Consider the following 27,585-nt stretch of genomic DNA (forward strand, 5'->3'; position numbering starts at 1 on the left):
TGTCTCCACCCAGCTTCTGTTCTTCCCTTCAACCAGACATAAATATCACTTCCTGATTTCTCCTCCCTGGTTCTGGGATTAAAGGCATGAGATCCCAAGCGCTGGTATGTGCTGGTGTGTTACTATTGCTTGGTTAACTAGTGGTTAGCTCCACATTCTGACCTCCAGGAAAACTTTTCGTTAGAGCACAAACAAAATATTACTGCAGATACATACATACTTACGTGTGTGTGTGTGTGTGTGTGTGTGTGTGTGTGTGTATGTTAGGGACTTTTTCAGATGGTCTCAGATAGAAGAATACCTTTGAAGCTATTCTGGAAGGTCATGTCTCTTTCTCTTTCTTCATCCCATTCTTCTCTTCGGCCTTCTAGGGCTGGTTTTGATGACTTGTGTCTAACTCAGATTTTTTTCTCCTCCTTTTACAAACTAAGCAGCTTCATCGCATCGTTAGATGCATGGTAAATGCTATTGCTATGAAATGGAAATGAAGATGTTGGAGTGATAAAGAGAAAATCAACTGGATTCCAGGGCATCTCCGGGCATCTTGTCATTCCCTGAAAGGGCAACTAAAGTACTCTGAGGACATTTTCAGCTCCAAGGGTAAGAAGAGTGAGGATGGCATGAAGACACCCTGTTCTGACCTGGACATTTTGGTATATTATTGAGAATGGCCCCTTTGGGTGCCCTGGGTGGAATTCTTCCTGGATTAACCAGTCTGTTTCTTTGTTCCTTGAAACTGTTTTAAAAATTCTTACGAAAACATGCTGGAGGAATTGCTCAGTGGTTAAGAGTAGGCACTGTTCTTATAGAAGACCAGAATGTGGTTCCCAGGATCCACAACTGGTAGCTCACGACTACCAGTAATTCCAGCTCCAAGAGATCTTACAACCCTCTTCTGGCTTCTACAAACATCTTCACTCACATGCATATAATCCCATACACACACTCGCACACACACATGCGCGCGCACACACACACACACACACACATATCATAATTAAAAGAATAAAGTAAAGATTTTAGAATGGTGATTAACTGAGCACGATGGGGAGATGGCTTATTTGGTAAAGAGCTAGCTGTACAATCATGGAAACCATATAGAAAGCTGGGTGCAGTGGAACATGGCTTTTACCACAGAACTGGGGAGGCAGAAATAGGCAAATTGCTAGGACATTGGCTGGTCACTCCTGGCCAACAAGGAGAACCTGGTGGTAACTCAGGAATGACACGGGATGTCTGTAGTCCCCATTCTCACACACAGGTGGATGCATACCTGCACACACATGCATACCTGTGCACACATGCATACCTGTTTACACATGCATAAATGCACACACATGTGCACTGGATACACATGATCACAAACAAGCAAACACACAAGATCTCTCTCTCTCACATACACACACACACACACACACACACACAACATTAGCACTTCTCAGTTCTGTCTTACTCTGCAAAATGAGTTCAACACATTGATATCACCGCCTATTGAAACCCAGGGACTGTGTGTGGATTTAAGCTCCCTTGACTATATTATCACATACACACTTGAATATTATACTTTGCAAGCATAGTGACTGCCTTGAAACACTATCCCCAACCCTATATAGAACAGTGCCTCAGGAAATAGGTTCAGATCTTGGCTTTAATAATATCTTCCTAGCTGTGTGACCTTGGGCAAATTAGCTAACCTCTCTGTTTTTCAATTACTGAATCAGTAAAATTGGCGGGATACAAGTATTTCATCTCACCAGGTTATTGGGAGGCTCGGATGAGCTCATTTACAAACATGTTGCAGTGCTTGAAACCTCATAAGACCTCAATAAATATTAGCTTTTATTATTAATTCTCTGCTTAATTAACACTAATTTATTAAACTCTACTTTAAATATCACCATCTCTGTGAAGCTTTCCACAATTACCCGAGGCAGAACTAATCCCTTTCAGTCGTCTCTGTTCCCAGAGCATTTTGTTCGTATTTGATTGAACTGTAAATAATTTTTAACATGTGTCTTTCTCCTTTGCTATACCATGTGCTACCAAAATATAGACTTCTGTCTTTTTAAAATTCATGCTGTATTCCTTCTCCCTAGCACAATTCCTAGATTGTGAGGAGCACATACTGAATATATGCTGAGAGAGGGAAATTTCCAGCTTTGGACTGTCCTTTGTATTTCTCTGGAATCTGCCACCGCTCTCCGTGTTTCGATGTTCAAATAGAAGGTATTCAATAAACATTTGTTGATGGACTGAGGCTGAAACTGCCTACCTGTGGAGCAAGGGACCATTCAGCTGTATCAGTAGCAATGGAAAGGATAAAAGAACCAAAGAAGAGGCCCATTGGGCATGCTGTCCTTTGAAACAATATCACCATGTTAGAACCAGAGAAGCCAGCAGAGATCAGAATGGGGGGCATGCGAATGAAAAGCCTGTCTAGACAAGAGAGGCTCAGATAATTTGGGGGGCGATGGGGATTCTTCCATGGCAGATGGAAAATCATATATACTGTGGTAGCAGAGAGAATAAACAAGGCAGCATCATGGAGCTCAAACAAAAACCAAAAGAATCTGTAAAGGGCCGAGCAGAAGGAAGAAACACACTAAATGAACAGATGGGTTACAGGGAAATTATCAGGCATGAAAACAGACCATTCAGGTTATCCAGAAAGAACACAAAGGAAGAAAAGAAAACTAACATTTTAGGAAGCAAACGAAGATGGTGGGGGAACACAGGCGAAAGAATGAAACGGGATGGGAACACAGGATGAGCTGTGTGTTTGCCAGAAATGAGAACAAAAACCTCTGAAGTGCAGACCGACAGACAGACTGGAATTCTTTAAGGAAACATAGTGGCTGAACAACTGCGTGGACAACTTATCAACTTTTAAAGATGCGTGAGGGACGGGCAAGGGTCTTGCGTGCAAGTGACAGCAGTCACAGCTCCTCTAAGTGCTGCTCTGTAACACACACACACACACACACACACACACACACACACATACACACACACCCTTCACTGCACCTAAGGCCTTCTGACTTCCTCTCCCATGTACCCTTGATGCTGTTCGTCTCCTCACTATCATTTTTCCTTTCCCGAGACCTCGGTGGCTTTCTGTGAGAGACTTCTCCACTACTCAGGGTCACACTGTGTGGTTCCTATTCTTTCTGGAGAGAAAATTATTCCCCCAGATATATGCATTGCTCTCTCTCTCTCCCTTAGTTTTGGAGTGTTAATTCAGGTATACAAGCAAGCATTTCTAAAGAACTGTCTTGGGAGTTCTAATTTCCTGATCCTGCAATGGAGGTCCTAATGTGGACCAGCCTGTATTCGGTTGCTTCTCCTCTCTACAGCTCAAGCTTCATGAAAACACACTCTTGGGGTGCTATGGCTGTACCAGTGCTGTTCTTTTTGGTGGTGGTTGTGAATCAGTGATTAGCAAATGAAGAAAGGGATCCATAGCGACTTTGATTGCTGTTGCAGATGAAAGGTGGAATCCCAGTGATTGCATAGGACAGAAAAAATGGATCCATGCAGGCTGTCCTTGGTTGACATCTGTGGATACCTGACCCTGTGGACCAGGACTTCAGCATTAAGAATATTTCCAGTTTTCTCCCATGTCATCATGTGCTTCATGCTATGACTACTCCTCCTTTAATTACCCAGCATCCTTTATTTCCACATGGGGCTTTAAGTAACAATGAAAGAAAGCATCTAAGATGGTCCCATCTTGTGTCTGACACACAGTAGGCTGTTGTAATTTCAAACTTTTTCTCTTTCATGCACCCAAGTATGTATCCCATGTTGTTATCACTTTAGAAATACTCAATGTAAAATTTGTATGTCGCTCCCAAAAAACTTCACCAAACTTTAAGACAAAAGGAATGAAATCCTTATGTATTATATTTTTCTTCAGCTCAACAGGATCATCAAAAATTGAGTCTGTTAGGTCCTCTTATTTCCAATCCCATTCCATGTCGTACCTTTGGGTATAATTGGAATTGCTAAACCCTGCTGAGAATTAAAAGACTGTATAGACTTCAATACAGCCTTTACCTAACTCTTCATGAAATGTAAAACCATATTTTGGCTCACTTAATGTATGTTTCCCCTCTCCTATCTAGTTTATAGGACCAATTAATCTTCTGACTCAGTGCCTTAATTACCTCTGTGCAGCTGTGACCACCCACATGCTGAAAGAGAAACTTAACAAATGAATGGCTTTGTTTCATTCACTTTCAGGTTTCAGAGATGTCAGACCAGCGTGTCAGGGAGGGGTGTGGAGGAGCAGAACAGCTCACATCATAGAAGTCAGGAAGCAGAAAGAGAGAGGACAAGTGGAACCAGGATAGCATACAGCTCCCCCTATGCGTGTCTCCTCCAATGTCCACCTTTTTCCACTTTCCCTCTCTTGCTGCCACATTACAGAACCATCAAGGGAAGAATCCATTCACCAGGGCAGCCTTTCTCTCTTATCTGATCCACCAGAACAAGTATTTCTGTTGTCCTGGAAAAAGGAGCATCAATTTGCAAGGTCATCTCTTTAAAGCGGTATCTCTAGGGGGATAGAGAGATGGCTCAGAAACTAAGAGTTTGCTGGTCCTGCAGGAGATCTGGGTTCAATCCCCAGCACCCAAGCCAGGTGGCTGACAGTCGTCTAAAAATCCAGGCAATCAAACACCCTAATTAGGCCGGGGCCCTCATGACTATCTACAGAAACGTCCTCACAGACACGCTCAGAAATGTGATTTGCTAATCTCTAGGTAGTTCTTAAACCATTAAAGGTGAAAAAGGCAAACTGCCACATCCAGGAAGGTTTCCTTGGTGCCTTGGATCTAAATTAGGTCTCCTGAAAAATTCTATACATCTTACAGATTTTATGTATAGCTCACGCCACAAGTATAGTACTGCACCCTCTGCCAGTTTTTGTTAATATCTGCATCTCTTTTTGTATGATTCATGGGCTTACAAAATATGTCTGTCATATTCCCTGAGCATTAGATGCTCAACTCCTGGCACATTGCTTGCTGCAATGTCTTCCTGATGTAAAGACTTGCTGGGAAATACAATGGCTTCAAAATCTTTTAGCATGATTAGCATTCAGAGTTCCCTCTTTCCCTACCTATTCTAGAATTCATTTCAGTGATCAAAACAGAAATATCCAGCTCACCTGTTATCTGACCTGGCATCAATCATCCTGGCGCTATATCTACTAGCAAATAGCAATTAGGGCAGACACTACATTAAAAATGTTTCATGCATCATCAAATTTATAGCCCTGTGGAGGCAAACACTTTCATTGACTCCATTTTGCAGATTATTTTATTGAGGCAAGTTCATAGGGCACTCACCTGTCAGTGGAAGAGTTTGAACACAGAGACAGTGTCAGAGCAGTCAAGCTTAACTGAGAAAGTTCTCCCATCAGAACTATAATCTGCTAAAATGTTACAAACTTTGTGTTTCAAAGAAGCAAACACCTACGGTTTTTCCTAGGATGATGCTTTTACAACAATATCACATAAATACAATAACACTGCTAAACCCAAATTCTTTTCATCAACCTGCCTCTTTGATACAGATTGAGTGTGTTCATCTGAAGTTGTTTCTTTGGAAATTTAACCTCCCCATTTGTATGTGAAAGTAACTTCCCCACAGGTCCTTTGGGAGTCAGCTGGGGTTAAACAAGGTCAGGAGAACGGGGCTCCCTGATGGCATTAGAGTCCTTACTAGAAGAACCTGACCCACGTTATGCTGAGGGGAGAAAATCAACGCCAGATGCCAGAGAGATGCTATTGCCCTGCTGTTGGCCTTCTCAGTTTCTGTCACTGTGAGCCTAATAAACTTATACTCCTCATAAATGCCCTCATCTCAGACATTTTGTAGCAGCTTCATAAACTGACTAAAGTGCACTGTTCATCTGACATGGTTCAGTATATAATCTAAACTTAATTTTTTCCTTGCTTGGGAAGGATGTATCAGTGGCACCCTCCTCCCTTTCCTCATCTCTTCTTCCTCCTCCTCCCATTCCTGCTCCTCTTCTTTTCAGAAATTGTTTTGATGCATGTCCCAGACAGACATGGAATTCTCCACCTACACAACAGCCTGGGCTCTTTTGGATCTTGCTTGTGGTTATGGATATGCAAACTTATGCGGAAAACAAAATTTCTCAAAACTGAATGCATCGCACGTGCACATACACACACACACACACACACACACACACAGAGAGAGAGAGAGAGAGAGAGAGAGAGAGAGAGAGAGAGAGAGAGAAGAAAGAGAGAGACAGCGGGAGAAGGAGAGAGAGTGGGAGGGAGGTAAGGAGTGAGAGAGAGAGAAAGAGAGAGAGAACAGGAGAAACCTGAGTAAATTGGTAGATAGGTTGCAGGATTGAAGAAATATCTCTGTGTGGTTACCAGGTAAGTGGGGCATGGATGAAAACCCAGCACTCAGGAAGCTGAGGTGGGAGGTGGGAAGATAGAGCCAAATTTTGTCTTTCCAAAAGGGAGCAAGAAAAAACCCAACCTTCTTTCTTCCCAAATCTTCATTGTGATGTTGCGATAATTTTCTACACTACTGTTGTTGAGACACTCGAGTAAACCACATGTCAGATCTGTCTGTTATTCAAACAACTAGAGGGGAAACTAAATTTCTTTAAAAAAATAAAACATCTACATAAATAAGCTGGAAAGGTAACAGATAACACTTCTTTTTTTTTTTTTTTTTTTTTTTTTTTTTTTTTTTTTTTTTTTTTTTTGGTTTTTTCGAGACAGGGTTTCTCTGTAGCTTTGGAGCCTGTCCTGGAACTAGCTCTGTAGACCAGGCTGGTCTCGAACTCACAGAGATCCGCCTGCCTCTGCCTCCCGAGTGCAGATAACACTTCTTAATGGTGATCTTTGTCTTGCTCAGAATAAATTATTGAGTAGCAAATACATGGACACTTTTTTTTTTTTGAGGCCAAACTAGAAAATCCCTCCAAATGTAAATTATACTTAGAACTCTGTTACAGTCTCATAATTCTGTTGTTTTGTATGTGAAATAGATTTCTTAAATGTACCTCTGAACTTAAATACTGGTAGTTAACTATAAGAATATGAAGAATTCTTCTTAATATCTCCTGATACATTAATGCACAAACTTTCCATGAAACACAAACCTGGCAACATTCTAGAAAGGATGACAGACACCAAAGTGGAAAGCAAAGAAGTGGTTACTGTATTATTAGGATGCATTTTTATGATAGACAGAATTTTTAGAAACTTTTAGAACTCTGAAAGGAAAAAAAAATCAATGCTACATTTAAAGAGGGGGGAAACGCCTTTAAGCCACATTTGAGTGGGAAATAGGTAAGTGTATGAGTTTGTCTTAATGTTTACCTTGATGGCAGGAATAGGCTTTTGAGGGACAAAGTGCTGTCTTTGGAGTGGTGAACAAGCTCCGTTTTGATCTCTCTGTCTGATTTTATTCGCTGCTATGATTTTCTTGCGCTGTTCAAGGTAAGGTCCAAAGCTTGGCAGCTTCTAAAAGGAAAACACACAAAGCAGAAATCATATTAACTCACAGAAACATGGTGTGTGGGGTCTCTTCACACAAACATCATCAACAAACAAATGAGTATATGGAGAGTATTGCATATCCCTTGTTCACTAGGTCTTCCTTCCCTCTGGACCCCTAGCCTTCTATGTGTCGGATTCTATCTGGAATCAAAAAGGAGACAAGAGAAGGATACTTCAGCCAAATATGTACGTGTTAGATGCAGATGTTAATTAAAATTCATTTCTAAGGGGAATGCATCTCACCATGGAAAACCAAATGCACTCACTTAAAACAATAGCTATTAGGGAGACCATTTGTTTGGTTTGTACAGACAGAAGGTGAAACCTATTGATGCTTTATTTTCCCCTTCGTCAGGTTTTTAGCAGAATATAGACACAGCCACAGCCCTTGATAAATGCCTCTGTCAATAGGAGAGGTGCTTTGCCAAAGTTCTCATCTGTATCTCCGTTTTATTGTGTTCAAATTCTCCCTGCATCTCTCTCTTTAAAGATTGTAACTAATGTTGATTGCAACTTACTGGAATAGTTGAAAAACAAAATGGCAAAAATATTGATTTCTCTGCACAGAAAATAAACTTTATTTTGCGCGAAGGAGGCAAAAAATGGAAGGGAAAGGCAGAGGGTACATTACAGTACTTAGACTAGCTCCATCAGTATTCAGAATCACAATGCGCCTTTAACTCTCAAGGTTATTCAATTGTACTTTACAAAGTTCATTTAGGAAGGTACCTGGGTGCCACGGAAAAAAAAATGCTAAATGGTTTCAAGTTAACACAAAAATGCCCTCATACCATTCATTATTCCACAATTAAACACTCTTCACCGTGTCCTTCCCCTTTTCTGGAACCTTTGATCTTCACTTTTCCTGACACATTCCACGGATGATAGACACCACCGAATTTTAAATGTTTTACACCAGCCAGTAACCTGGAATTGATATGTCTTTTATACCACTGCAAACACACCTTCTTGTTCCTGCAGAATAAAGCCCATTTATCCAGCTGATGGGGGTTGGGGAAATTACAGCTCACCACGGTCATCCTGAGCTCTGACCTAGCACGTACTTCTGTGAGAAAAAAAAAAAGAGGTACTTGTTTCTAAGCACCTGCCTTCACTTGTTAGCTTGCATAGGGAAGCAGGGAAATGAGATCTTTGGAGATTTCAAAAGGGTATAGAGTGGAGCACAAACAAGTCAATCAAGGCAGACCAGACTGTAGCCTTCCATTGTATATTTATGTTAGCAAAGAACATATTGAGGTGGAAATATACCTAAGCTTGTTACTTTGATTATAAATTCACTATAATTATGTCAAGAAGTCAAGTAAATGGAAAATGGAAGTCAATGCCAAATTAATTTATACCCAATTGGATTAGAATTATGTACTTCAGCTCTATATCTTAGCACTTTTCCAAATTACAGCATTTAATGCTTACAGTAACATGAAATGATATGATGAAGGGTAGAATATTTTCTATCTATTTTACTGTAAGTTAAGTGCTGCTGGCTTATTAAAAGCATAAAAAATAAGAGTCTGAAAGGAGTCCTCAGAACTCATCCCATAGGAAAGCCTCTTTAATATAAAAATAATTCTTACATAAAATGTCTTATTTAAGTGTTTGAATAATGCTTGTTTGGATGCCTGGGGAAAATTGCATTGGGGTTACACTAGAAAGACTGTTCCTTTAGGTCTAGGTGACGTCTCATAAGTACAGAATACATATTACATGATGTAAGTCTTGTCACATCATTGTCTACACATTTTTGCTGTACATCAAGGGTCGTTAATGCTGAGTCTTATACTGATACAGATGACCAAGAATGGTTCAGTGTTTAAGCACACATCCTCTGGGTCTGGCAGGTTCTCACGCCAACTAATCCTAAGAAGTCTGAACTATGATTCTTGTTGCTGCAATTGATCGTGTCTCTCTCCACACCATCTAATTCCACTTGAGTTCTGTAAAGGCTGTTCCGAAAACAAACATTCTTGGAACTTTTCAATTTATCTTCTTCAAATGGACACTGGAAGATTGTGTCTTCTGTTTAGTTGATTTGTTATCCAGGGGTGGAAGAGATAGATCAGCCCTCTCAGGGGACCAGAGTTCAGTTCACAGTACCAACAGTGGGCCCCTTACAGTCACCTCTAACTCCAGATTCATGGGATACAATTCTCTCTTCTGGTCTCTGAAAGCTCTCATGTTACACACACACACACACACACACACACACACTCACACTCACACACACATACATATATTCACATATATACATATACATGTATCATATATGCTACACATGAACACAAACATACAAATAATTTTAAAAGATTTTAAAAGATCTTAAAAGAATATTCTTTATTCAAAGGGACACAAGAAATGTAGTTAAGCTGTGACCTTAGACTACTGAATTCACAGTGATAATGATGAAGATGACGAATATCTGAAAATCCCTTCATGCTGAATGTCAAACATGCGATGTAAGCATCTAATGGACTGATAGCCTCTGTGACTTTTTGGACTAGTTGATCACATTGGATTCATATAAAATTGGGGCATGAAGGTTTTTTCCCATGGCTAGCAGTGCCATGATCCTAATTTGCTCATCTGCATAATCAATATTAAGGAGATGATGCTCTCATTTTAACATAAAGATTCATATAGGATATTATTTGTTCATTGGTTAGAAAAAATAATGAGATAAAAATGGCTACAGCTCATTTTTAAGTTGAAAAAATGGACAAAATACCAGTGAGTATTTCTTCAACCTCCAACCACACAGTTCCAAATTCAGATGGGCTCATCTGTAGTTTCTTATTGACCTGTTGAGAGACCAGAGGCTAAGGGCTACTCTCCAAAACTTCGAGGCGCTCACAGGAATTTTTGCTTCACTCTTTAGTATGGAAAATTAAATGATGAAATAAATGTGTGCAGGAATGGGAAGATGGCTCAGTAGGTAAAATGTTTGCCAAGGAAGCATGAGGACTAGATTCTAAATCCTAGCATTCATGTACATTCTAGTGGGCATGGTAGTCTGCCTGTTATCCCAGCATGGAAGGATCAGAGATGGGATTCCTGGAGCAAGAGGGTAGCTAGAAGAGCTGAATCTATGAGTTCTGGGTTCAACTGAGAGTTCCTGTCTCAATAAGGTGGGATATACTCAATGTTAAACTCAGGCTTTGACATGCACACACATGCACAAACACCTAAAAATATAGTTGGACCCACACATATTCTATACTTGTACACACACATATACACACAATACACCTTAAAAGTATTAAGGTGGTTCAAGGGTTAAGAAGTACTGAAACACGTGTGTATGTATTCATGCATGCAGGTGCATGTGTGTATGCAAATTTAGATGCATACCTGCATATGTGCAGCAGAGGCTATAGGTAAATCTTTGGTGACATAGCTTGGAAGCCATTCACTTTGTTTGAGATAGTGTTTCTCATTGGGCCCTAGAGCTCACTCAGTAGGCCAAACTGTGAGCCCTAGGGATCTGCCTATGTCTTCTTCTTTAGTGCCGAGATTGCAAGTATTACCACCAGGCCCAGCTTTAAACATGGGTGCTGACAATTGAACTCAGGGCCTTACACTTTTCAGATGTTATAAACAATATTTTTTTTCCTGCTTTACCTCTAGTCAGGCTTACATTTGTGTTCTGTTTGTGACAAGACAGAGATACAGACAAACAGACAAAAAGGCAAAACCCAACAAGGCTAAGAAAAAGTGAAGATGAACATGTAGCTGATCAGAGTATAAGTGCACAATCAGTGGTGATTAATAAAGCATTTGGTCCAAATCTCTGCCTGAACATGCCGTTAATTGATTCCTTATTGTAGGAGAAGCAGTGGGGCCTGGCGCAGGCAGCAGCAGGATCCCTTCCTCTTCATTATTTTCTTACAGAAAAATTTGTAACCTGTGTTAACTCAAACCAAGAGATTTTGAGCACCATGCTAGGTTCCCCAAAGAAAGACAAAAAGTTCTTAAGGTCCACCCAAACCCGATGAACAGAACAAAACTCAGGAAGGGTATGATATTTTATTTCAATAGCTTCTCCAGGGATCCCTCATTGATGAATTTGCTCTCAGCAGAAAAACTAAATCCCACTCATTTAAAGATAACAGTATCTCACAGTAAAATTGTCTCTACCCAGATATAAAAAGCATTACATTGCCAATAGAAAGGCGACAGCATCATGAATCAACAATGATTCCTTAAGCCAGCAAAGCTGGGAGGAAAAGTAGTGTATTTGGATTATAATTTATTCACGGATCAATCGAAAGGTAATTGAGCATATTACCGAGTGGAAAAGGGTTCTTGTTCCTAATAGAAGCAGGCACCAGCATCATCCAGTTTAAATTGCATAACTTTATGAGAACGGCATAGAGTTGGCTAATAGCATGCTCTATAGAACTGTAGTGCATCAACTCTATTTTCTTAATCATGCTCTCATATCTGATTGGAAACAATAACTGCAAGAAGAGTAATTACCGTGATATCTACATGGTGATAACATGAAAAGATAAAAGGATTTCAGAGTTCTACTCGAAACATTTAATGTGTCAGCCTTGCTCCTTATTGTGTGCACATATGTGTGCATGTCTGTGCACTGACAGACTGGAGGAAAATAAAGATGTAAAAATAAGTCTTTGATAACTATCTAAGATGCTTCTTTATTTTTCAAAAACCATATTTACTTCTAAGATGACTATACTCGGTATCTGTGGTTGCACACATTCTCAACAACTATAATATAGGCTATCTGTGCTGGATGCCTTGATTAAAGGTCAAACAATTTCCATATGGAAACATTGTGTTTAATTGTTTAAATATCTCTCACTGTTCATTAATGGCTAATGTCAAAGTAAATTATAGATAAAATAGTCTCACTTATCACATTTATCCCACCTACTTGCAAGATGTACCATACTCCTTGGTATTATTGTTTGAATGTGGTCAAGTGACCAAGAATTGCAGAGAAAAATGAAGACAATGAATTTTTATAGAACTTCTCTTTTAAATAATAAGGCAATCGGAATACTTTTTATTTATTTATTTAGGTTTTTTTTGGGGGGGGGGGCAGGGTTTCTTTGAGTAGCTTTGGAGCCTGTCCTGTAAATTGGCTTTGAAGAACAGGCTGGCCTCGAACTCACAGAGATCCACCTGCCTCTGCCTCCCGAGTGCTAGGATTAAAGGCGTGCGCTGCTATCGCTCAGTGGAATACTTTTTGGACATTTACAATTAAAAAAAAAATCTCAGAAGATTGGTGTGTGATGGTTGGGATCATGGACCTTCTGAATCTGATGGTTTCATGTAAAATGACCATCCTGGTTGAAATGAAGAAATCTACGGAAAGCTGTGAGTCTGCTCTTAAGTGCTGCACACCCAGAGTGGTGTAAATACAATGTGGAAGGTGGGAATGCTGGGTATCTTTTCAGTTCTGCAATGTGCGAGTTCAGGTACTTTCTTCTCAATTATAAAAGCAACAATTGACTCATATTCTTCTGTGGTTTTCATATCAATTTAATTGTGATTTAGACTGAGAAACTCTTTCCTTGGGAACCCATGAGCTACTCCAGCCAGGGAAACAGGAATGCTAATCAAAAATCTTCACCTCTCTTCCTCTCTTCAACTTATTCTCCTAGCTGCGCAGCCAGGTATGAAGTAAACCACCTGCCCTGGCATCCCTTCTCTCCCAGTCCCCATCCCCCGCATATCACAGGCTCTTGCTTCCTTCTACCAACGCATCATTTTCTATTAACCAGCTGTTCCATGGAAAACTGCTGGTAACTACAGCCAGGGACAAAACGACAGTCTATAGAATGGGAAAAGATTCTTATCAGCTACACATCTGTCAATTACACCTGGAGGTAACGTGAATTTCTAAGTCTTTATACTAATGCTGCAATAAATACCATGTTGAAGCTGTAGTCCATGAAATATTTTTCTTTCTTTTAATATGATTTATTTATTTATTTATTTATTTATTTATTCTCTCTCCTCTCTCTCTCTCTCTCTCTCTCTCTCTCTCTCTCTCTCTCTCTGTCTCTCTCTCTCTCTCTCTCTCTCTCTCTCTCTCACACACACACACACACACACACACAAACATAGATATTTTGGGTATATATTATGGGTTCCAGTTTTGTGTCTTTATGGGATCCCAGACAACTGGGACTCTAAATCTATATTTGTTTCTTTTGCCTTTTCTTGGGCTTTTTTTTCTTCTCCTTGATTGTATTATCAAATTCTGATGCTTTGGTTTTATTTTGTTATGTTTTATTTTATTATTACTCTTTAGAAGCCTTTTTTTCCTAATAAGAGATAGAAAGGTAGTGGATCCGGATAGAAGGGGAAATGGAGAGGAACTGAGGGAAGTATATAGAGAGGAAACTGTAATCAGGATATATTATATGAAAAAAACCTATTTTCAATAGAAGGAAAAAGTATTTCATGGACTATACAGCTTCAACATGGTATTTACTGCAGCATTAGTATAAAGACAGAAATTCATGTTACCTCCAGGTGTAATTGCCATGTAATGCTTAATCACTGATACAACAGGAAAACTTTTTAATGTTTGCTTCAGACTTAGTAGACAACATTAAAACAATAGAGGACGAGCATCTATATGTGTTAGTGTAGTATTGTAATAAAATTGGAGCAATAGATTTCAGCAAGTAATATTGAAGCATACTATTTTTGTAATACAAACACACACACACATGCACACGCGCACACGATAGTTGAGTCAGCCCCAAAGGCAATTACGGCCCATGTTTCATGCCTAATATAAAAAGCCAACATTCAAGGAGTGTTTTGGTTATTGATTTATAAGTTCGCTTTGTATGAAAATCACTGTTTTGACAGGTAGTGGTGGTGCACCTTTAATCCCAGCACTCAGGAGTTAGAGGCAGGTGGATCTTATGAGTTCGAGGCTAACCTGGTCTACAGAGTGAGTTCCAGGACACTCAGGGCAACATAGAGAAGACCTGTCTCAAAAAAACCAAAGCCTAGAAAAAAAGAAATAATAGTTTTGCACTCTCTAGCTATCGTTAATTACTGAGCTATTCTACTATGACTTTTCTTCATCAAGACTCGAGAATGATAATCTGCACCTCAAAATGTCAGTATTTATTATGAAATAAAACTTGTAATATTTAAACTGTTAATTTCACAAGCCTTTGCTTTTGGTGCTGTATATGAATACAGGTATGTTATCATATATATGTATCATACCTGTGCATATGCATCCTGCATATATTTATATTATATGGTGCCCTGTATTGCCATGGGCTCATGCACTCTTATCACCTTACCCATAGTTTTTCCCTAGTCCACTTCAACCTGGCTTTGTCATTTGAGCTCAGTCTTCATGGGCATCTAAGGAACTATCTTTGCTGATTCTCCTCCCTAGTGTAAAAGGTCCCTTGTGGTACACAGAGTACTCTGCACATATTTTAGTCCTTATGCTTCCTACATTGTCTGGTCACTTTTGTCTTTCGTCTTTCTTCCTTGAGATCCCAGAGAGGAAAGTGTTGATCTAGCATTGCACTTATCAGGTACTTAATATTGTAAATCATTTGAATAGGCACAATATCTCGCTGCATGTTTGAAATGTCAGATATTCCCACAATATTCAGAGAAAAACAAATGATAGCTGTCTTTTATTTTAGGTTAAAAGTTACGTGAAACAATTAATGTTACCATCATAACAGTTGTAATTCATTAATTTTAAAGAGAGCTGAGCACTTGAAGTTTATAAAGAGAAGACAGTCTGTGAGCTTAAAGAACCTACAGTTAATAATAATTGCGATACTGTGACAAGGGCTACATCACAGGTGACACAGGCTGTTGGATGAGCAATGGCAATGTGTATCTAGTTCCGTCTGAGAGACTGTATGAGGTGACACCTGGCCTAAATTCTGGAGGATGACGATAAGTTGACTGGGCAAGCAGTGCCAATGAAGGCATGAGGGTCACAAAAGAAGATGGCAATATTCCAAGTGAAAGAGAGACGGTAAAAAAAAAGGTGACAGTTTGGGAGAGGTGCCATGAAACCAGCAGATAGCTTGCCCATTAGGAGCAACATCAATAGAGAGACATAAATCTAGCATTAAAGAACGTTGGCATTGATTGCAGTAAGTTTTTCTTTCTTTTTTTTCCTTTTTTTTTTTGTCATTACAGTATGGGTGCTGGGCCTGAGGCCACAATAAAGAATAGGAGGAGATTCTTTTTGGAAGCCTCTCAGAGTTTTGTGAGGAAGACTGACTCATCTCCAAAGGGACTGGGTTGAGAACATTGAGATTTTCATATTCAAATAGCATCTAGATGGCTCATATCAGGTTTCTTTGAAGTGACACACTGTCATCACTCACAGTAATAATCAGCCATCTCTTCAGCTCAAGGTTTGGGAAATAAGGCTCTGATTTAGAAGGGACCAAAACAGAGAGAAGGTCAAAGCTCAGTGCATAGAGAAATGCCGAAGAATATTCAAGCAGAAGGAGAGTAGAGAGGAGAAGAGTAGGGAGGGAGAGGGCAGAATGGGGAGAGGATAGAGAAAGGAACAGAAAGGGAGCAGAGTTCCTGCTGTCCATGGCTAAAGAGCTTCTGTTGGGAGCCAGAGCTGGTACTCTGTTGTGAGATGTTTATACGGATCTGATCTAAATTCACGTGCTCTATTTAATAAAGTTCACTACATGGTTACATGCTTTCATGAGAAATCTGGAAAAAAAATCAAGGAATTGAATTTCATGTTTGTGTAAGCATATAGCTAAGAGAATAGAAATCAAGAGAAAGTATGGTTTGAGAGCATCAGAATTCAATCGTGGTAGGAGTAAACAGTCAGAGGCAACCAAGAGAATGTAATTTCTAAAGATTTTGTAGCAACCCCAGAAAGACAAAACTGGGTGAACTTAGTGAACATATGGCTTGCCACATGACTTTTAAGGAGAGTTTGGCTAAATGCATCTGATCACAGCTAGAGTAGAAGACAGGCTTTAGAGCAAAGGGAGAGTTTATACAGAAAAATTAATGGCAGAATCAGGTACTGAGTCCCACAGTCTGAGCTAGAGAAGAAGGGATGCAGCGGCTATCAGTGCTGTGGCACCTGCTTGCAATGCTGGTACTCAAGAGGGAGATAGGTGAGGATTTTGAGGTCATTCTGTGTTACACTGTGAGTTCCAGGACAGCAAGAAATACACGGCAGTATGTTGTCTCAAAAACAGAAACAGGTGACGACAACTTATGCTGCAGAGGTTGTGGGGTAAAAGGGAACACTCCTTCATTGCTAGTACAGCCCCTTTGCATTTTAGTATGGCAATTTCTCAGAAAATTAGGAGACAACCTTCCTAAAGACCCAGTAATACCACTTTTGGGTATATACACCCAAAGGATGCTCAATCATACCACAAGGACTAGCCGGGCGGTGGTGGCGCACACCTTTAATCCCAGCACTTGGGAGGCAGAGGCAGGCGGATCTCTGTGAGTTCAAGACCAGCCTGGTCTACAGAGCTAGTTCCAGGACAGGCTCCAAAGCCACAGAGAAACCCTGTCTTGAAAAACCAAATAAATAAATAAATAATAAAAATAAAATAATACACAAGGACATGTGCTCAGCTATATTCATAGCAGCATTGTTTGTCATAGTCAGAACCTGGAAACAACCTAAATGTCCCTTGTCTGAAGAATGGATAAGGAAAATGGGGTAAATTTATACAATGGAGTACTACACATTAGAAAAAAATAATGACATCTTGAAATTTTCAGGCAAATGGATGGAGCTAGAAAGCATCATATTGAGTTAGGTATCCCAGACCCAGAAAGACAATTATCATATATACTAACTCATAAGTGGTTTTTAAACATAAAGCAAAGAAAACCAGCCCACAGATCACAATCCCAGAGAACCTAGACAACAATGAGGACCCTAAGAGAGACATACATAGATAGAATCTATGGGAAGTAGGAAAAGACAAAATCTCCTGAGTAAATTGGGAGCATGGGGACCATGGGAGAGGATTGAATAGAGGAAAGGAGGGGAGCAGAGAAAAATGTATAGCTCAATAAAATCAATAAAAGAAAGAAGAAAAACAAAAAAAGGAGTAAAGTGGAGAAAATATTGGGTGAAAATCTGGGTGATTTAGGAAGGACTGAATTCTGAGTGCCAGCTTGAATTTTACTCATTACAAAGTATGAAGCATGAAATATTTAATGATTTATGACCAGATGGTATGGTCACAAAAGAAAGAGCAGATCATGGTATCTGAGTATGGCAGAGAAAATAGTCCAGAATATTAGAGATAGAATTCTGCTTGTTGCAAGGCAATAACCTAGACAATCCATAAAATTATTACTATTATTCAAGATTTTAAAGGAAATAAAAAGTAGTGCAGTAGCACAATATTTAATTTTGTGTTTGAAATTCATGGACTAAGGGATGCCTAAAGACATTGCCTATGGGTATGTCTTGAGGATGTTTCCAGAGGGAATAGCATGTGAGTTGATGGGTTTCAGGGCCAAGTCTCACCAGTGTGGGTGGTGTCATTCAATCTGTTCAGGGTAAGAAAGAACCTAAGTGCAGAGGATAGGGTGATAATGCTGTCTTCTGAACCTGGGACATTGAGCTCTGGGTTTTCCAGCCCACTTCAATTTCATCTCCGAATCCTGTGCAACGTGTGGAGAACACCTGGTCTTCTTCATCAGGAACATATGGCGAGTATATTTGTCTTCAAATATTTGAGGTCAAGCCCAAGGTTTAGCAATCCTGACCGCTCATTCCACTTCTCAACAGTAAGTGCCAGAATCAGGAACTCAATCTCGCAGTCACTGCTGTGCCTCCGCTCACCTGCCTGCGCACGGCCCTCAATATATTAGTATTGATATAAAAGGTGCACTCCATCCGGAGCACATTCAGGAAATCCACGTTCCGTGTTTTTCTCATGTCACAAACTGTGAAGGGAAATGGGTTTCACGCAGTAGAAGCCATTAGAGAAACACTGAACACATACGAAGCCAAATATCTGAATTAGTACAGTCCTGTTTATGACTGGGCTCAAGTTTAATGAGCTCAAGTTAATACAGGTGAAAGGCCACAGTGTTACATGCAGCACTTAATGAAATACCATAGAGCTGCTGAGAGAATGATTAGCAGCCAAATGTGAATTTAATATACTTCATCTTTGCGAAGCAGGGCCCATGGGAGGCATCTTGCTGGGGCAGGCAACGTGGCAGACTGGAGGTAGCACGCATTTGGGCTTTTGGAGGTGGGGGGTCTGAGCTGAGCTTTGCTAGCAGCTAATTTTGTGACCCGTGGTAGAATGGGGACACACTCCGAGTCTCAGTTCTCTCTTATGTGAGACGAGGGGGTTGAACTAGCTGATCTGTGATACCCGTCAAGTGAGGTTTCATTCTGTTTTCAAATTTACAGTTAGAAATCCTTGGGGCTTATTCCCGGTTGGTATCATATAGCTTGTAGATGAAGCACTGGAATGGGAAACAAACTGTAATTCCATGCCTTCTTTTCAATTGTAGAACAGTTTGAACTATTTCGACTGTAAGATAGTGATGCTATGGTTAACTACCAAAGCCCCAAGGTTGAAGATATTTTTTTTTATTCTTGCTATTTTCTTTTTTTATTGATTTATATTGACTCTACAGTTTCCTCTGCTCCCCTCCCTGCCTCTCCCCTACCGTTCAACCCTCTATAAACGAGTTAAGACTTTATTGGCAAAAGATGCAGCAAAGACACAATATACATATACTTAGTTTTATGTGTGTATGCTCATGCATGTATATATTCTCATTATTTAGTAGTGAGATCCAAAGTGATAACAGATATAAATAAAATATTTTCTTAAAACATTCAAAAGGATTATAAGTGATATGAAATGAAAAATGCAGTTAATTATTATTATACTCAAAATTATCTGTAAGAAGTTTGTTGCCTAGTTACAAACTCAGGTAAGACATACTGTGTAGAAACAAACCAGAATAATTCTACAGGTTGATATAAATGATACTAGTCATGAAATGGCCAAGAAGTAAAAATTATATATGCATAATTTATACATGTATGTGCTGTTTTTGTGGTTGCATGTGGTAGTTACTGACATTTCAGGCCAGTGAGGGACAATAGCCTTTTCTTCTAGCAACCCAGTGTGCAGAACAACCCCTCATCTTAGGGTGAAGACGCTAACCCGAGGACCTGGGTGAGTGGCTTGTCCTTTATGAGCCCGTTTTCAGCTGTGCCTCAAAGAAATAGCTCTGCTAGCTCTGTAAAATGTTTGAAACAAGAAAAGCATTAACAAATTATCAAAATATAGATTTTTAGTATTTTGAAAACTATAAAGCAGCATAGACCTGAATATCTTGCTACTACATTGAACACAAACTTGATTGATGCTCAATATAATAATAGAAAGATGAAGCGATTTTTTTGAATTATAAAATTGTCACAAATCTTAACCACACACAAAGAAAGCCTTCCCAATCAGCACTTCCACATCCTTAGGAGAAAAGAATATAATAATGTGTGTCTGAAATCCACCTTCAAAATGCTACAGCTTTTGTGACTACATGTTGCAAAGACTGTCAAGGGCAAACACCAATGAGGGCAAATGGAATAAAAATTACTTCACAAAATGGGATGGGAGCAAAGAAAAACAGGAAAAGCAAAGTCGATGGGGAAAATGAGTCTGTTATAAATACAAATGAAAAGACACCCAGGACCCAGGCTGCATTTGGAGTAGCAGGTTGCTTAGCTTTTCCATATTCGTTTAACGCGATATCTAGTAACTTCCTATAGAGACACACCCGAGTGACGGCTTTAAGCGTTTGTATCTGAAAGTGTCGCACAGGCTACAGGGTACTGCATTTTAATGCAAGCCAAAACCCTACTTGCACTTACAGTTCAGGTCAGATTAGAAAAACATGGTCACGGCTTGGAAATTCAGTATTCAGGGTTTCCACGCTAAAAGGAAAATTTAAGTCAGAAGGAATTACGAAACTAAGCCCTACATATTTGTGTATGTGTGTTTTTTAATTAGAAGGAAAACTGATTTTTCACTATAATTAATGTCCTGCTAGACAGAAATGTTTAACAAGGGGGAAATACCTTTGATGTATTTGGAAACTTCTGCATGTAAACGTAGAAACACTAACAGCATTCACAGGACAAAATTCACCGCAGACCCGATGCCACCCGTGATGCCTTCTCTTTCAAGTTGACAAGTCAGGACCTTCCCAAGGTTGTGTGCTATGGGTGTCAGTAACACTATGATGTTTTCAGTGTTTTAGGAAAAGACATTCCAGGTAAAATTAATAAACTTTGCCTGGCAGAAGAGCTTTATAATTATTCATCAAGTACTTTCTACTCAGTAAATTCTAGGTAGTTGGTCCTAAACAACTAAGAGATAAGGAAGCCGGTATGATCTCTGTCCTTGGGGGATGTGCTGCAGTTTTAAGGAAGTATAACAGGAGTAACCATAAGCAAAATAATCAAATAGTTACTATAATGGTTTTTATTAATTACTTGACAGAACAGAGGATCACCTGGAAGACGGACTTTTGAGCATGCTTGTGGGGGATTACCTAGACTGTGTTAATCAATGTCGGAAAACCAGTCTACTGGGGGTGGCACTGTTTTCTGCCTGGGACCCTGCACTGTACAAATGTGGAAGCGAGCTGAGTGGCAGTATGCATGAGACCCAGATATGTGACTACAGATTCAAGGTGACCAACTGGCTCAAGCTCTTGCCTCAGTGACTTTTCTATCATGACTAGATTGTAAACTTGAACTTTCAAATACATAATCTTGCCCCCACAAGTTACCTTGGATAGAGTATATTTTATCATAGACATAGGAAAAGAAACTAAGTCAATAAATGTTACTAAGTATGTAACATTTATTGCAATGCTCAGTGATAGATGTTTATTCAATTATTTGTTTAAGGTTAAATGAATCCTTCTTCCTCTGCTGTTCTCAACAGGCAAAAATCATCAAACCAACCATTATCCAATTATGCTATATCTACACAGGGAGATGGAAAGCGGTGGGAGAATCCAAGGGCTCCTCCTCCCTGTTCGCGGCAACTGTATGTTTAGTAGGTCTTGCTCAGTAGGCCACTAGCGCTGAGCGACTGCTTCTCTTTCCTTTTAAAAAATTATTTTATCTTTATCACAAGTATTTCACTCACATGTATGTGCACCATGCATGTACCTGTGCCCACAGAGAACTGAAAAGAGCATTATTAAATGTCTTGGGATTTGACTTACAGATGTTTGTGAATTACCACGTGGATGCTGGGATCCGAACCCAGGTCCTTTGTAAGGGAAGCAAGTGCTCTTAATCACTGGGCGACCTCTCCAACCTCAGCAGCAGCTTTCTCACTCTACAGGTGATACATCACTTTTCTACACTGTATCACTCTCCTCATCTTCACCTTCATCCTTGGTCTTCAGTTGCCAGTGGCAATATCCTGATTACTTCAAAGGCTCCACCTAAAGACTCTCTGAGTTTCTGTGTCTTCTAGAACTAGCATCATTTAGAAGAAGCTGTGTCCTTAATTTCTGTCCATGAACATCCTACAATTTCACCTCCTTATCTGGGTTGTTTCCATTGACTTGCATATACACTTGGGGCTCCTTTAGCTTAAAGAATACAGGAAATGTAATAAAGTAACTTCAGGCATCATTTATCCATGTTCCTCCGACATTATCTAAAGTGTAGCTCAGATTCTTTCTCTGCATTCTCTCCTCCGTGCCCTTCCCAGCGTGCGGTATTCACGAATCTTCCTCGATTCCCAGCATCTGACAATGATTTGCAGGCCAATCCTGAGGACATATTTTGCGCTGACCTCACTTGTTTTTTTCTTCAACTAACTTTAATCTTGCACCATCAATCACCCCAGTGGAAGATACTTTTCTCCTGTCTCTTCCGAGTATGCCCTTTGCAGAGTAATCTTTTTCTTTGAAATATATAAATAATTGAATCCCTTAAGCTCAGCCCCAGATATTCCTTGTATCACCACACTCTTCTCAGGTCATTTACTCTTAATACTTAGCTTTACAAGTTTTCTTACTGATACCACTCAAAATCTGGGTCTGTCTTTATAATGAACACACTCATATACCCAGCGACCTAATTCATTGAAGTTGCTCAAATGCTGAACACCAGTCCCACACTCACAGCATCTGAGATACATCCCTACTTCACTTTATGTCCTTCCTCTGGTCTATCCCACCTTGCTGAGATGATAATAGCATTACCTGAACATCACAGATCAAGTAAAGCAATGAGGACTATGCTGTGTTGTGGGTTTCTCTGTTTCAATCACTTTGTTTTACTCTATATCAAAACTATCAAAAAACCTAGGATCCTCTCTCAACATCCACATCATCTGGCTACTTTACCATCTTTGCTGATGTGACTTTTAGCCAGGTCTCCATTGTCATTCACTTGGGTTATACCAGGGGCCTCCTAAATAGTCTACTTACTGTTCATTTGACTTGTTCTAGTGAATTCTCCATGTAGTAATAATCTTAAATACGTGTTACGACACGTATTTCCACATGAAAGCTTCCAGTGATGTCAGGCTACCTAGAGTAGAATCTAAAAGTATCATTTCACAGCTTCTAACTTTTCTAGCTTCTGGAGAACTCTTTAATTTTAGTATATAGTATACACACACACACTTTATATATGTATTATATATTCTGTGTGTGCAAATGTATGCATGTACATGAATCCAATACATTATATGTGTGTATGTATGAGCATGTATGTATGTATACATGCATATTTTACCTATTTCTACTTTGTTCATTATATTTTAGCCATACCTTAGGGCTTTCACGTTTCCTTATCTTTTGTGTGAACCTTCATCTTGGCCTCCTCCTCAGGCTTCAGCCCTCTGATAAGATGTGATTTTTCAGGGACCCATCTTATGACAACCCTGCCTGAATTTAGCCCACCAAGTCATTCTTTACACCTCAATTGTAGAATCCATTGTTTATATATTTTTGCAAATATTATATATACATATATGTTTGAGGAAATATAAGATTCTAGAATAGCATGTTCATCAATTCTGTTTGCTGACATTACCCCGAAACTTTGAATGATGTTTGACCCATTGAATATTCTGAACTGGAACAATCACAGGGGGAGAAAGCATATCTATACATACTGTAGTATCTGAACCTGACTTGGCTTCAAAGTCTAGTTTCATTATTAACTAGGTTTTTTACTTGGCTTTGTTTGATTTTTCTAAGAACTAAGTGTTCTCATTCATAAAATGGGAACATAATAAATTATATTATAATTTATATAAAACATGAGAAAGGAAGGCAACACTTCAATACACTGTTGGTTTTTGATAGTTTTCTTTTACCGTAAACATCATTGTTATTATATAATTTCTATAAATATGTCTTCTTATTGTTAACTTTGTGAATTATACACACACACACAATGAATTATTTAATATATGTGCCTCCAAATATTTTGCTTAATTCTACTAGAGTAACATTCCTTCTCCTCTTGCTGACCACTTCAAAAAGGAGTCAATGAATTAATGTATTCTCTATGACAAAGAATTACTTATTGTTAATTTAGACTGCACACAGTATCTCAAGTCAAGGTTGTTCACACAGTTATGAAATTTTGTGCTTTACATATTGAAATAAATAAAATTAAGAGAATAAAGATTTGACAGTTGAAGAACGAACACTCACATTTTCAAGAATGGTAGCAAGGCCATTCTGTAGCCCTAAGTGCTCTCCTCTGTGGGGCTGGGGAAGGTGCTCAGATCTGAGCCGATTACGTGCTTTTCCAGGAACATCTGGTAGACTGTCACTTCACAGGCAACAACATCTTCTCTAAACAGCAGAGACTGGAATTCATCAGGGATTCCTCTGATACAGTATATGCTTAACTTAAGTACCTGCCTTCCTGAGATTTCCATAGATTACCATATTCATGACATTGTGGAGTGAAAGCAGTCTTCTCACTTTCTACCCAGAACACGAAGAAGAAATTAAAACATTGGCAGGCACTTTGTCTCCAGTTTGTTGGACAAGTAAGAAAAGGACTTTCTACCCATTAATGTAAATGAAATTCTGTCAACTTAAAGCATTTAAACAAAGATGACAGCCGCCTGTCTATTAATAAACACTTGACAGGCTAACAATTACAACTAGAGATGGATGTTTTTCTTGCAATAAATATGTCCATGGGTACTTCTAAGAAATCTCCTTAAATATATATCTGTAACTCCCCCAAACTTTCCTCTCCATCTTTATTAACCCAGCACGAAACTTTAGCATGTGCAATCTGCCTTCCTGGGTAGAATTGGTATCTTTGATCCAGAGCTACTTTTATACACACATCTTTGTATTTATTTAAATATGTGTGCTTATCATGTTTGTGTAAACATTCACTTATTTACCTACAATGCTCACGTAAAGACATTATTAAAGACACCTAAGTTTTATTCTAATATTTTGAATTTCATAGAATGATTTGCAGTGTAATGAGCTGCAAATGTTTTCAGTGTATGAGGGGAGGGTATTCAGTTATAGAATCATCTGAATTCTTATGTTACTATTTCTACCTAAATTTAGATTTTTAGAAACTTTACTATTAGAAAGGAAGCATATAAGGATATTTTAAAAAAATTAACTGGTGTGCTTACTCCCTAAACCTTGGGAACTTATGTAGTAGAAGTGTATGAAGAAAATTCAATGAATAATTTGATTTTGGGGTAACTGTCTGTGGAAGCCACTAGCTCACCTGTTTCAATGCTCCATTAGTTAGATTTAAGAAATAAAATTCTAAAAAGAATCATCATGGAATTTTGAATACATTTTTGAAGGTTTTCCCAAAAGGAAGTGTTTCACTTGACCAGGGAAATTTAAGAGCACTCCGTGTAGATGTATTAGACTGTTGATTATAATAATATCAAAACAGTCAAGAGGATTGCATTTATGGATTATAGACAGAAATAAAAGCTCTGCATTTAATAACATTTCAGACACTAACAGTCTTGTTCTTACTAAACAAGGGAGAAAATAAAAAAAACAAGAAAATTATTTAAAACACCAATAAAACCTTTTCAGATTAGATTATGACAATTTGAAGTCATCAGTACTTGGAAGATTTTCCGATTTGGAAATACGAATGTGAAAACAGTCATAGTTTGGAACTGAAGAAATGATTCTGGTCCCCAATATCTTCTGGTCCAGTCTAAAGTTCTTTCTCATTCCTGATAGTAGCTCTCATCATATCATTTCACTGTTCACAGAACAATGCTGTGTATAAACTCCATAAGCCACCCTAAAGCCCATATATAATCGAAACTCAGCGTCTAGAAAGATAAAAGTTAAAAAAAAAAACCTATGGTCTAAGAGAAAGTAGGGTATAAATCTTGTTCAGTATCCACATCATCCCTCCAGAACCGTGTGCATCTCAGAAGTGAGATGGGTAATGAGTGGATGCCATGGATTTGCGTCAAGCTTATACCTATGAATTCTTCACTCCACCCTGTTCTCTCTAGCTCAGTAAAAGACATTTTATGCCGAGTTTCAGTCTTGTATTTTCAATTTAATGATGAGTACAATATTTTCTGGGGGTGATGACACATTCCTTTAACCCCAGCACTTAGGAGGCAGGGGCAGATGGAATCTCTGTGTGTTAGAGGCCAGCCTGAACTATATAATGAGAAACTGTGTTGAAAAACATTTTGTTTTGTTTTGTTTTTTCCTTCAAAGAAAACCATGACATTTTAGCCATTTTTAAAAAAATGTATAATCACTCTTTGGTGTATTTGTGCAAAGGAAGGCTTTTGTGTGAGCAATTCCTGGACAGGTGTTTCTCAGGAGACACAGTTATCTTTAGGAGAAATGTCCATGGCTAAGCACTGAGTAGTTAATTCCAGTCCTACTTCTTAAATGTACTTTTTCCAGGACAGAATGTGACCAACAGAGAGAAAGAAACATAGCACAATGTCAAAAAGATACAGTATTATGATGCCACTTAATGACTTACGTCAACCAACAGTCCTAGGCAAGTAGATTTTCCCAGAATAGAAATAATTTTAAGAGATAATATCATATTTCACTAGAATCGATAAAAACATAAGCAGATATCATGTATTCCTGTTAGTCATTCAGTGATGGAGCTATGTATGTAAAAGCACTAATGGATCCCTTAAATGTGAATTACTGCTAGATGCTTAAGTAAACCATCCCTCACTAGAGAGCCGTCGAACTCCATCTCTCACGTCAGATGAACTGCAAGACATCCTTCTGATCCCAAGCTTTACCGTGCTGTGTTCTCCATCTCTCACACTCAGTAATCCTTTTGCCTCTCCTTTCTAGGCTTATAATTTAAATACAGTCACCTCTCTGTTGACAAAAGGATCCCAGTACAAACAGGATCTCCAAATTCAAGACCCAAAGAGCCATCACTGGCTATATGTGACTGGTCCAGGCTCCACTGTATGTATTAGGTATGTGGAGCCACCTCTCTCTTTCCCTTCCTCAGCATTCAGTGTTTACCCGCAGACTTTTGGCTGAGTGCTCAGTGTGGGTTCTGCACCCGCTTCAGTGCTTTTCTATAAAGTTTTGCACTGTTTCTTGATGGCATAAATTCATCTGGCTTCTATGACTTGAGATCCAAAGGAATTTTTATGTTATTGTTTAGAAGTTCAAAAATAGAAGATCGAATAATTTAATGTTTATTCTTAGAATCTTGAGTGGGCACTACAAAGAGAGTTTGCTTACCACCATTTCACCCTGAACGTGCCTGATATTGTCTGAAAAGAGATGTAAGCTTAGGGAGACCAGAAGAAGTATGTAAAATGTCTTCATGATATGGTTTTAATTTAAAAAATTGAATTTTGTGTGTGTGTGTGTGTGTGTGTGTACATGTATTGGGTGTGGCTTGTGCAAATGAGTGCAGTGATTCAAGAAGCCAGAAGAGGGGTCTGATCTTTTGGAGTTGGGTGACAGGAAGCAAGTCACCTGATGGGGA

The 27,585-nt window shown here is 39.1% G+C and overlaps 1 protein-coding gene across 1 annotated transcript in view; it reads right to left on the minus strand.

Moving 5' to 3' along the window:
- Dpyd (dihydropyrimidine dehydrogenase) overlaps positions 1-27,585 on the minus strand; it is a 755,789-nt gene that overhangs the window by 13,017 nt on the left and 715,187 nt on the right. The window contains exon 21 of the mRNA XM_041647856.1: positions 7,374-7,517. Within this exon, the coding sequence (XP_041503790.1) occupies positions 7,374-7,517 (144 nt within the window). The remainder of the gene's footprint in view (positions 1-7,373; positions 7,518-27,585) is intronic.

This window comes from Microtus oregoni, unplaced genomic scaffold (assembly GCF_018167655.1).
Source record: "Microtus oregoni isolate MIOR12 unplaced genomic scaffold, Mior012 000000F_ref0000247, whole genome shotgun sequence".
NCBI lineage: Eukaryota > Metazoa > Chordata > Mammalia > Rodentia > Cricetidae > Microtus > Microtus oregoni.